General features: G+C 39.1%; 1 protein-coding gene across 1 annotated transcript; it reads left to right on the top strand.

The window, feature by feature from the left end:
• Window positions 1-3,921: 3,921 nt before the first annotated feature.
• On the top strand, window positions 3,922-12,012 carry LOC103355759 (cathepsin Z). The gene is made up of 6 exons (XM_008279674.1): window positions 3,922-4,068; window positions 7,058-7,221; window positions 7,427-7,606; window positions 10,549-10,699; window positions 11,521-11,686; window positions 11,872-12,012. The coding sequence occupies exons 1-6, from the start codon at window positions 3,941-3,943 to the stop codon at window positions 11,983-11,985; spliced, it is 903 nt and encodes a 300-aa protein (XP_008277896.1). The 5' UTR covers window positions 3,922-3,940; the 3' UTR covers window positions 11,986-12,012.
• Window positions 12,013-12,910: the final 898 nt, after the last annotated feature.

The raw sequence follows: 12,910 nt of genomic DNA, 5'->3' as shown, positions 1-12,910 counted from the left end.
CTGTATTCTAAATGAGGCAAACACATTTAGTTGTAATTATCGGTTCGGATAAGTTGGATAATTATTTTTCGGTGTCTTTAAGTCCCTCTGTCTGCTCGTGTAGTCGTTAAATCCAGGTTTGGCCTAAAGATGTGACTGTTTGTTGTATTTTTTTCGAGGAGAGATCTGTTTGGTTGACCCTTTGGCTTCTGCTCATTGATTTTTATTTTTGGCATGTTTGGGGGGTGAAATACTGTGCCTGTCTAAGAATGGCTTATTCTCTTCTCATTGATGTTTGAACACAAGAATACAAAAGAAAAGGGACTGGCACCAAGACTTCATTTAGATTTTTAAGTTTAAAATAGAGATTTTTAGAGACCAAACTTCGCTAATGCTGGGCCACCAATGTAAATGATACAGTTTCTACACATCTATTTAATTATTTATGCATGCTTATCTCTTGTATATTTTATTATTATGGCTGTTTTTTTACCTCTGGGTTACTTTTAATGTAATTTCCCTTTAACTTATATTTATCTACCTCTCTTCTCTCTTGTGTGGGCAGCTGCTGTTTGTGCTGTGTTCTATATGGTTAAAAGTCAGTGTGAATATTTGAATAATGGTAATTAATCCAAAAATAATAATGGTGATAGCTGGAACTGAAGTGTACCTGGGGTGTAAAATATTATCTGAAACATGTAAAAAGAGTGTGTGGGAGACAAGGCGAGATCGAGTCGAACATCTCTGAAAATAGTGACACGAAACCGTATATTGAGTCCAATTAGTTTTTAATATTTACCTTTTTATCAGTGCAGCCGTCCAGAAATCACGCTGCCTAACTCATCTTCTACACATTTCCTTCCCTCTCACTGCTGAGCAGCTTTTACACGAGCTGCTCGGCATCATCATCAGGAAAAAGACCACAAACTGAAGATGGATTGTGCAACAAATAGCAGCTGCTGAGTGATTTATGTAGTGTTCCTGTTGAGGGTTTATTAGGTGCCTAATGCACATCCAACCTTTAATCACTTAAAGTACAAACAATAGTGCTTCTCTCTTAGAAAAACAACAGACCCCGTTGAAGTTCGGCCTCATCCTGTTACATAATAACCTTGTTAAGAGCTGCATATACTCCACGATAACCCGACCAATCATCGCCACTGCATTAGGTGTAATGTGATTGTAACTCACAGCTAAGTGTGTTATTTAAAAGTTTCCTGCTGAGCCTACAAAATGTACACGGCTCTGACGCTTATTTTTACTTGTTCATTTATTGATTATGATGGGGAAAGGAAAAAAAAACTAAGCAAGATTAATGCAATAAAGTCATAAAATAATTTCAGTATTTAATGAAGAAATGAATCAATCACTCTCTATGTAACATGATTTATAGCAAAGTTCATCAGATCTGAACTCTGGAGGAGATGTGCTGCCCTACAAACTACATTCCTTCTAAAGGAAAAACACAAGTATTGTTAAGACAAAGCTTTGGATCAGGTAGAAATAACTCAGATTTTTTTCTGGCATTTAGCTTTGAGTGGCTTAGTTTTTGAAATTCACACAAATATCCAATTAAAAAGCACAATTTTACACACAGACTTTCCTTCTAACTGAGACGTTCCACAGCGGATATCTTTGACAATATACAATCAACAGCTGTAAATAATAATAAAAGTTAATGAGGTCTGAATTCCATTCACCTGCGTTGGTTCACTGATTCCGGTATTGTCTGCTCACTGTCACACTGTTTTGGCTTACAGGGACACTTAAGTGGAGCGCAGCCGCTTGCTGCTTATCTTATTATGACAGGTCCAAATAAGTCTGCTGTGAGAAGCTTTACTGGGTAATAAATCAGGACCCACTTGAAGGTACTTGTGGTGTCACATGAAAATGTACTTTAATGTTCCAATTCCTCAAGAAACAAGACGGTCGTCTGTTGTGCCCACCTGGAAATCCAACGTTGCTCCTGAATAAGCTGATTTAATGTAAAAATGTGGTTTGTGAGGCAGCTAGTCACTGCAGGTATCTGATAAATAAAGCATTTAGGAGTATAAAGTAAAGTATTTTGTCCTGTATATCTCTCTAAAATGTAGGGAATGAAAATACTCAACTACAGTACCAATTTCTGAAGACTGAGCAGTAGTGGAAGAATTTCTGCCAAGTTTTATTTGAGTAAAAGTAGCAAGTGTCCTGCATTTTAAATTTTCACATAAACAAACATCACAGTGTAGAAATACTGGAATCAAAATGTTAGTGAAATACAGTTAGCAATGCCACAGTGTGGAAATATGGTTAAAGGTTAAAGTCTTACAGTCAAAATGTTACTTAAGTTGAGATACAAACACTAAAAGTCGTTGTAGAATTATGATTATTTCCGTATGTGATAACAATTATTGATGCACGGGTTAAAATGTTCACAGTAATGTCACAACTAGTAAAGGTCGAGCTGATTTTAAGTGCATTATATATGGTTAAATATTTACATTTCTAATGTAATAACATTATCCATCCATCCATCCATCATCTATACACCGCTTAATCCTCATTAGGGTCACGGGGGGCCTGGAGTCTATCTCAGCCGACTCAGGGTGAAGGCAGGTTCACCTGGACAGGTAACCAGTCTATCACAGGGCCACACTTAGAGACAGACAACCAAGCACACTCACATTCACACCTATGGACAATTTAGAATCACCAATTAACCTCAACATGTTTTTGGACTGTGTGGGAGGAAGCTGGAGAACCCGGAGAGAACCCACGCTGCACGGGGAGAACATGCAAACTCCATCGGGTGCCCCCACCGGGAAATGAACCGGCAACCTTCTTGCTGCGAGGCAACAGTGCTAACCACAGAGCCACCTTGCAGCCGTAATAATATTATGTTATCTAAGTATAGTTTTGTGTTAATAATGTGTTCGTAGCTGCTATCAGTTATAGGAGACTGCTCTCTGGTATACTGAAGAAAAAAGGACAATATTTCCCTCCTTAGGGTACTAAAGTAAAAAGTTAAAGCAGCATTATTGTATACTACTGGAGTAAATTTGCTTGGTTACACTGCTGATACATAGATTATTGTTAACACCAGGGTTCAAGTGCTCTGTCGTAAACTGAGACACTACAGGTGAACAGCTTCTGCAGCTGATTGTTTAGAATAAGACAATGATATTTTTCTTTCAAATTTTCTGTATTTATGTTTACAATTCTACAGTTTCTACAATTTTACAAATTTTGCAGATGCTTTTATCCAAAGCGACGTACATCTGAGAGCAGATACAACACAAGCAAGGATCTAGTCAGGAGAAAACAACCAGGATAAGTTCCACAGAACAAGTTAAAGTGTCATAGGGCCTTGATGCCAATAGCAGGCTGTGTAGATATGTGTTTAAAGATGCAAATTAGCCTATATATGTTCTAATTTGCATTCATTTTCAGAACAACAGTCTCAAAATTGGATTAAGCCAGTTTCAAAACTTTTGTTTACAGTTTGGAATCAAATCTTTTTTTTAAAATGTTATATCAGTTTTAGGTGTTGAACATTGCCTATGGAAAAAATAATTCAATAATAATAATAAAAATAAATAAATTAAGCTCCGGACAGCCAGGTGTAACAATGCAACTGCTTTAAATACATGCATTATGACTGAAATCTTCTGGTACAAATAAATACAGTGTAGTAAAATAAACATCTTAATGTGTATTTGGAGTGTTTTCTTTCCATTAGACTAAAAGAACACATATTATGATAAGGAAAAGATCACAACTTTTACCAATGAATGAGAAAGAAATGTTTTCCCTGTACTGTCTCGCCTTAAAACGCTCCTTAGGATGTAAAATAAAAGTCGCATAACTTTAACATCAGTGCAACAGCGTCCTGCTTGTTAAACTGCCGTGCGCGTTCCCGCCGACAGGGGACGCGCTGGGATTGCGTCCCTGCGTCAGAGGAGGAGGAGGAGGAGCCAAGATGGCGTCTCCAGACATGATGCTGCTACTGTTTTGTTTATCATCATTTCCTCTGCAAATTATCTGCGCCACACTGCTGTATGAGCCTTGTTACAAACCCATCAGGGACCACAGGCCGGACTTTGTCAGGTAAGAGACGAGGACAGGCTCGTTTTAACCGCTGACAGTGACTCGGGTTCATGGTTTCAGTTGGTTGTTTACCTCGAAGAAAAGTAACGCTAACGCTACTCCTCACACTTGGACTACATAGTGAAGAAATTAGTATTGGAAGTATAAAAAACGCTGGTTTAATAGTCCTTAATTACTCCGGAGTGAAGTTTAAATAGTACTCAGTTGTGGGATTATTTGAAAAACTCATCGTGATGTTGGAATAATAACGTAAACTTTGTATTTACATTGTAATTAACAGTCAGTTAGCATGAGTTTCCAGCTCTGTTAGCTTGGATTTGTCCTCTTTGCATTACTACTTTTTTACTATATTGTATTGTTTATATATTCTTTTTGTGCAATGTCTTGTATTATTAACTCACTTGAAAACCAAATCAATCTTAATGTCACTTTAATTGTGTACATGCAGTAAAATGTGGGAGCAAAGACTACAATAGCTCACATGTAACCTGCTTTATTTATATTTAGACAGCAAATGTTGAGTCAAAGTGCTTTCCATTAAACTGACATTATACATCTACTAAACAAGTATAGATATTTATATTTGGATATATGAAATACTAATTCACCTGGCCTCAATATATCCTCAGGTGAAGATCAATAGCAATAACTTTATTGTATAAGATCAATACAGTAAAGATTTAACTTTACATATTAAGGTCCGGAGCACATCAGTGAGAAGCACAAAGACTGCACTACGAATATGTAGCCTTACATTCAAAGTCCCACTTAAGTGAAAAAAAAAAAAAAAAAAAAACCCAAAACTTTCTCAATAAAACTTATCTAAAATATTAAAGGTAAAAGTGCTAATTCAAAGAAATAATGCCCTGTGTCAGCGATAAAGTCTGTCTATGTATACTTTAGATGTAGTTATTATAGTTATGATTGTAATAACTATATTACCTATTATCTTTGACTGCTCAAAGGTGGAGCCACTTTCAATTACTGCCTATAAAATAAATATAATCTAATGGTTTGTGAGGTAATTAATGGGGTGGGAATGAAGAATGAAACATGGGTTATTGTGTCAACTTGAGCCTTAGAAAGTTATTGTAAAAAATAAAAAGGTCAAAATAACAGCACATATCTGTAAAATAATTTTATGTTTCGCTGACTTAAATAAAACTGTAATTGTAGTCACACATTGTAAACCAACAAATTACTATTTGTGATTTTTTTTTTTATATATGTGGTTATAGTTTTTAAATAGTAAACATGCAAATTTATTTTACTTATACAATTTTACTAGATATTATCTGTCTATAATTTAACAAAACAAGTAAAAGCTGTAGTAGTTTGAAAAAAAAAAGTAATTTCTCAGTCCGTAATATACATAATTTTTCTTTCAACAGAAAATATCTGTAAAATGACAATACTTTTTAATGAGATAAAACTTTTTTTTTTTCAAAAAGTTAAAAAAAGTGTCATTTTACAGTCAACTGTTGTAAAAGTGTGAATTACCATTTATAATTTTTTTGTGTGGAGATGATTTACATGTGTGGCCTGTTCTTTTACAGTTAACATGTAAACAAAAAAAAAGTTCTATGATTTTACTAGTTACCGTCTGTAATTTAATAAAATGACAGGTAAAAAACAGTTTTTTGCTTCTTTTTTTTTTTTTTTTTAATTTAAAATCACAGTGTAAACAAATGAAGGGAAGCACAGGAAACACTGTAAAATATGAAACATTCAGGCCGTTTTCCAGTATCCATACTTCCGTACTATCAAGATCAATAAAGTTCTATTCTATTCTATTCTCTTCTAAAGTATGCCAGAAAAAGGTTATGTACATAGTATGTCAAATGTAGAACACCTGGACGTCCCACTACATCCAGTTGTTTTTTGCAGTATGCAAGTCAGCATGATTTCTTTTGGCCATTATGACCCCCAGGTCTTTGCACAGCTACATCACATACGTTGCGGTTGTCGTGCACAAGTACAAGCTTGAGCACACAAACAGACGACAGCCCATTTCGCACCACAGACTGCAGCGGTTTAAGACGCAATATTATGACAAAGTAGTTTGTCCCATTTGTATGCACACTGCATGGCTGCACTGTGGAGGCAGCTGTAGTACGTACTTGTACAAGTGAAAAAGAAAAAGTGTGTGATTCAAAACACAGCCTTAGAAACACAAGGAGAGAACAAAGAAAAAAAAAACGAGGGACACGGTTGAGACAAATGAACCGTGGCAGTACTTTATCAGTAAAATGCCCCCAATGCTCTCCATTAAACAATTAGCTCCTTAATAAAAATGCAGCAAACTTCACAAACGTAGGAGTTTCCCTGAGGCTTTCAAATGATTTACTGAGTCACACAGGCAACAAATTAAGATGTTTTGGGCCTTTTCTACATGGCTTACAGAGTGATTATTATTAATGTAGAAAAACCCATTAGGTTGATGAAAAGCTCTTTGTATGATCCCTGTGTGATTATCTGTAATTGTACTAAATTTGACAATTAAAAGTACCCAACTGAAAGAAGGTAATTTAATTAAATTTACATCGCAGCGTTTACTTTAATATTACTTTGTGCTTTGTTCATTTAAATGTGCAGGTTTTTAGCAGAAACTCCCTCTTGGAAATGTCAAATTAAATATGATTTAATATATATTTTTTAATGTGTACTACAAGATTATTGCAGGTGTTTTGGTAAGCGGGTTGATTGTTCTGATTTCTCTGGATAGTATTAACACAAACGACAGTGTGTTCACTTGCTCAGGCTGTGGGCTGTGCGTAGAAATGATGGGAATCACCACACAGTTTCAGTTTGTAGCACCCACATGATATTGCGGGAGCTGACATTCAATCGTAGCCAGCGCGCTTCCTACGCAGTCCTGAGAGGAGATATAATTAGTCAACAAGTGAAAACACCTATGTGGGCGAGCCATAAGTGTGGAGGTGCTGTAATGATGACTGATACACATCCCCTCATCCTTCACTCGTTTCAGGACACAGGCCCGGCCGCGGGAGTATGTGAAGGTGTCGGACCTTCCTCCGTCGTGGGACTGGAGGAACATCGATGGGAAGAATTATGTGAGCGTGACGAGGAACCAACACATCCCCCAGTACTGTGGCTCCTGCTGGGCAATGGGAGCCACCAGTGCACTAGCTGGTAACCATGACAACAGAGGGATGGAGGTGGGATGAAGCTACACTAGAATAGAGGGATGGATGTAATGAATATTATCATGTGGATTTAAAATGTATGTATTGTTACAAGCGGTTAGTGACATAGTGAGAATGCCGAGCAGGAGGAAGAACAGATTCAAGCTTCACCATTTTTCGTAATATTTGTTATTCTTGTGCTTTTGTTTAAGATCGTATCAACATCAAGCGCGGAGGAGTGTGGCCGTCGGCGTACCTGTCCGTCCAGAACGTGATAGACTGCGGGAAGGCGGGCTCTTGTTACGGAGGAGATCACCTGAGAGTCTACGCTTACGCACACGAGAAAGGCATTCCTGATGAAACCTGCAACAACTACCAAGCCAAGAACCAAAGTAAAACAAATATCTATCTTGTTTTGGGGCCGTTAAAGTATGTGTTCAGAGATTCATTGAGGCTGTGCATTTTTCTAAGGAAAAGAAAATTAACTTACTTTCATCCATCCATTATCTATACACCGCTTAATCCTCACTAGGGTCGTGGGGGGGCTGGAGTCTATCCCAGCTGACTCAGGGTGAAGGCAGGGGACACCCTGGACAGGTCACCAGTCTATCACAGGGCTACACTTAGAGACAGACAACCAAGCACACTCACATTCACACAATTTAGAATCACCAATTAACCTCAACATGTTTTTGGACTGTGTGGGAGGAAGCCGGAGAACCCGGACAGAACCCACACTGCACGGGGAGAACATGGAGACTCCACGCAGAAAGATCCAGGTGTCCTCACCGGGATGCGAACCGGTGGCCCTCTTGCTGCGAGGCAACAGTGCTAACCACCGAGTCACCTTGCAGCCCTACTTTCATGTAATTAAATTTAAATGAATTTTCTAGAAAGATAAGAGCCAGCTCTATGTAACCCTCCTATCACCTTCAAATTTACTGACATCTTTTGTCCTTGGGTTCAACTTGAGCCCAGCAATTTAAACCTCCAGAAAATATCATAGTTAAAATTGTTACCCAAGTTTATCTGTAAATAGCCTTTGAAAGAAAACTGATAAAATAATGTCAATGACTTATGTAGAGATGTGAAACATTGAATGATGTCGAATTGACTCCAAAGATAATAGAAGGGTTAAGGGGAATCTTAGTGTCCCTCTCTTGTTGTTCATTCAACCCCTCAAAACTAATTTTTGTGCATCCAAGTTACAAATGTAGAAGTTTTTTGGCTTCTGCTCAAACTTGCTAAACTGCTCTGTGCTACACAATAGAAAGTTGTTGCGCAAAAGGTGTTTGAACTGGAAACTGATTCTGAAGAAGAACATTGATACATAAAGCCTCAGCCTGCATGTTGACCAGATTCGTTCTTTAGGATTGTTACAAATGAAAATGTTGTTTTTGGGACTGTGAGTTCGCTACAGTTTCAAGGTGACACTGCTTAGCCATGGCACTAACTGCTTATTTTACTCACAATATGTCTTCCACCATATCAAAAACACCATATAGACTTCTTAACTAGGTAAAAAAAATCATATCGAAAGCAGGTGTTTTGCAAACTTTGCAGCAACAGTTTGGAGAATTCGCTGACGTGTTTGAACACAACAAGGCCCCACGCACAAATTCAAAACTGTAAATAAATGGAGGTCCTCCCAGTTTGTTGTCTGGCCTGCAAAGAGCTGTGGCCTCAAGCACATCCAACACCTATCAACTGGACCGCCAACACTGAGCTCTTGTGGCTGAGGAGGAGAAAATCCTGCAGCCAAACTCTAAAATCAAGTGGCAACCAGAAGAGCAGAAGCTGTTGTAGCAGCTGATTAGTGTTTCAAGAGAGATGTTCAACTGAGCTGCAATGATCAATCAGATAATCAGTCATTTGTCAACCATTAAATTAATTGGCAGCTATTTTGATAATGGATTAATCAGTTTGAGTATTTTATTTAGAAGAGTCTGAATTCTGTTCCCAGCTTCTTGAATTGATATGTTTTCTAGTTAGTTTCTGGGCTGCAAGGTGGATCGGTGGTTAGCACAGTTGCCTCGCAGCAAGAAGGTCACCGGTTCGCGTTTCTGCGTGGAGTCTCCATGTTCTCCCCGTGCAGCGTGGGTTCTCTCCGTGTTCTCCGGCTTCCTCCCACAAGGTCTAAAAACATGTTGAGGTTAATTGGTGATTCTAAACTGTCTATAGGTGTGAATGTGAGTGTGCTTGGTTGTCTGTCTCTAAGTGTAGCCCTGTGATAGACTCCAGCACCCTACGACCCGAGTGAGGATTAAGCGGTTTGTAGATAATGGATGGATGGATGGATGGATGGATGGATGGATGGATGGATGGATGGATGGTTAGTTTCTTTACATTTCTGAAGTCAATATATTTGGGTTGTGAACAAAGTAAGACATTTTGGGATGCCACCTTGTGCCTTGGGAAACACTCACTGACATTTTTGACCATTTTGTGCAATTTATAGACAGAACAATGAATTGAAAAATCTATAAAATATTCAACTTATTAATTAACAATGAAAATTATCATTGGTTGGAGCCCTAATGTTCAATCTTCATGCATGGCTGCAGTAGTTTATCCATCTATTGTCTTCCACTTATCCGGGGTCGGGTCACGGGGGCAGTAGGCGGAGCAGGTCATTCCGGACTTCCCTCCCCCCAGCAAACGCTTTCCAGCTCTTCCTGGGGGGATCCTGAGGCGTTCCCAGGCCAGCTGAGAGATATAATCTCTCCAGTGGGTTCTGGGTCTGCCCCAAGGTCTCCTCCCAGGTGTTTGGAAGACCTCCGGAGGAAGCCTCTCCGGAGGCATCCGAATCAGATGTCAGTAGTTTAGCGTCCACACATTTTTGCCGTTTATCGTAGCGTAGAACCATGTAGTAGAAAAAAAATAGATTTAAGTCTGGACAGTTGCTAAATTCCTTTATATTGTCAACTTGAAGCTACCTGCAGTCTTGTGCAATGGTTTTCATTATATTGTTTAATTTTTTATTACATGTAGCTGAACTAGTTGTAAACGTTATTTTACATGATTCAGTTACAACACAGTAGCAGTGTTAGTTTACACAACTTCATTAAAAGACAAGGTTTTCCCTACATAGAACATTTTTGGCTCCACCCAGAGCGCTTGTAATTAACACCAAAATACTAATTGAGGGGAAAAAATTAACAAGTTTTAGTAATTAGGGTTTAATTTAATCAGGCGTGATAGAATTATAATCGGTCAGAAATAACAGAAAATCACACAGATTTCTGAGCCAGAACAAAAACCCAGAACATATATTTAAAACTGAGCGATCAACTGAATGTAAATCAGTCTAACTAACTGCCTTCACTTGTTTCAGAGTGCGAGCTGTTCAACCAGTGTGGCACGTGCTCCTTCTTTCAATCCTGCGCCGTTGTGAAGAACTACACCGTCTGGAAAGTGGGAGACTACGGAGAAGTTTCTGGAAGAGACCAGATAAAAGCTGAGATTTTCACCAACGGTCCCATCAGGTAGAGTTAAGTCATCTTCCCAAGTCGCCTCTAATTATTCATCCACCTACATCCTCAGTGTGAAGGAGGAGATTCAGCCTGAACTTTGCAGAGCGATTCTTCATCTCAGTGAAGTTTTCATTAGTAGATACATATTTAATCATTCCTAAAACCTTTAAGAGAGCCGGCAGCAGAGTAGAGCTGGATTTCACTCAGAAAAGTCTCAAAATAAAGTCAAATCAAAGCCTTTAAGTTTGGGAAATCTCTTGTGTACAGATCTATATCTGGGTTTACATGTGATATTTTTCTTCTTGAACCTGCTTTAACACACACAGCTTTATTTCTCATAACAATTTCACTGCTCTCGTTTTACGTTTGCTGTTAGTCTTTTTAGTGAAGCTCTGGTTTCGACAGTTTTATGCTGTCTTTAAAATTAACTCATGAAGTATTTATTTTAAACATCTCGAGAACTTCTCAGGTTACTTCTGTAATATCTGCAGGTAAGGCAGATTAAACTTGTCACTGGAAACATAAAGGCTTCATTGAAGTTGAAGAAGAGCCTCCAGGCGTGTATCGCACTTTGTAACCCAGTAAAATAAAACACTGCACGAGAAATTCTGTTTCATTAACGTGTCAGAAAGATTTAACAATATCCAAATAAGATAATCAGGTTAGAAAAAGCTGCTAGACGTTTGTTGCCTGTACAAATGCAGCCAATGCACGGGCGATCTGGGCCCTTGTTTGATCCCACATGAAAGGTTGTTTTCAAAATTGATCGCCGCATGATCGCCATCAAAGAAAAGGACGTCAGACAGCCAGAAACACTCGTCTCTGTGTTTCAGCTGTGCCCTGATGGCGACTGGCGGCCTGGAGCAATACTCCGGAGGGATTTTCTCCGAGTTTCACCCTCTTTCTCTGCCAAATCACATCGTGTCCGTGGCCGGATGGGGCGTGGACGCAGACGGGGTGGAGTACTGGATCGTCAGGAACTCCTGGGGAGAGTTCTGGGTTGGTTTTCTCAGTCTAACATATATCAGCTTTGTAGCTAAAAAATTGTCCAAATCGTGGCAAGAAGTAACCTGTCGATTTAGATTTGCTTGTGCTGAGGAAGAAAGTCTTTTTTTGTAAAAGCATTTTCTCAGACATTGTGCTTCGTGCATACAAAATGAACAACGCTGTTTTCTTGCTTTCAGGGAGAACACGGTTGGGCCAGATTAGTCACCAGTGCTTACAAAGGAGGAAAAGGCAACTTCTTTAACCTGGGTGTTGAGAAAAACTGTGCGTTTGGAGATCCTATTGTAACATAGAAGCATGATTAAACTGATGGACTCAAATTCTGTCATGTTTGGCTTATTGAAATAATTATTAATGAACACTCCATCGACTACACCAGCGAGTAACAACAACAGTTTGTGGTTTTATGTGGGATTATTTCTTGGCTGAAAGCAGCAGCATCCAGGAGTCTCAGCCGGTTGAAGCCAGGAAATAGTTGGGTACCGAACTCCCTGTAGACACCACAGTTTGTGCTATTTGGTACTCGCACGGAATAAAGCAGTTACACACAACATGTTAATCAGTGAGCTTTAAGGCTAATTCGTGGTTCCTTCAGACTTTGAAATCAGCTCTGTTCATAATTCAGTAGGTACACGTTCGCTTTGCTGCACAGACTGTTCCGTTGCCCCTCACATCGAATACAGAGAAACACTCGAGGCTTCTGCGAATGTTACTGAAAGGTTGGCTGCGACTGTGTGACTTTTTACAGGATATAGTGTCTAATTGCAAATTGGACCGCAAAAGCATGTCAGTGTGATTATTCCTGGGATGTGTGGAGCGCAGTGGGTGGACGTAGCGCAGGGCTTCTGGAGAATTCAGAGCTTCCCACTGCGTTCGAGCCTCGCTGATGGAAAGCGTGTACAAAGCGCCTCCAAAAAAAAAAAAACTGCAGCAACTTCTTCAATTCTAGCCGTTTGAATAATGAATTAAAAGATGTGAATGAGTGAGAGTGGCCCTGCAGCGTCTCTCGTCATGACAGACATTTGTTTTAAAGACCATTTGCTTCCTGGCACATGTGCAGTCGCTTGTCCACGCAGAGATTGTTTACGAGGGTGGATGATGAATTTTAGGTCGTGTGTAACCACCATGTATAAGCAGAAAACATCAATGGGCCTTTGGATTGTCTTAGACGGTGCTAGTGGGAAGATTTTGTCACCCTTGAGTCGTCCAGCTGTGCGC

This window comes from Stegastes partitus, unplaced genomic scaffold (assembly GCF_000690725.1).
Source record: "Stegastes partitus isolate 25-593 unplaced genomic scaffold, Stegastes_partitus-1.0.2 Scaffold167, whole genome shotgun sequence".
Classification (NCBI taxonomy): Eukaryota; Metazoa; Chordata; class Actinopteri; family Pomacentridae; genus Stegastes; species Stegastes partitus.
Note: the sequence above shows the minus strand (reverse complement) of the source record. Positions and strands in the feature narration are given on the sequence as shown.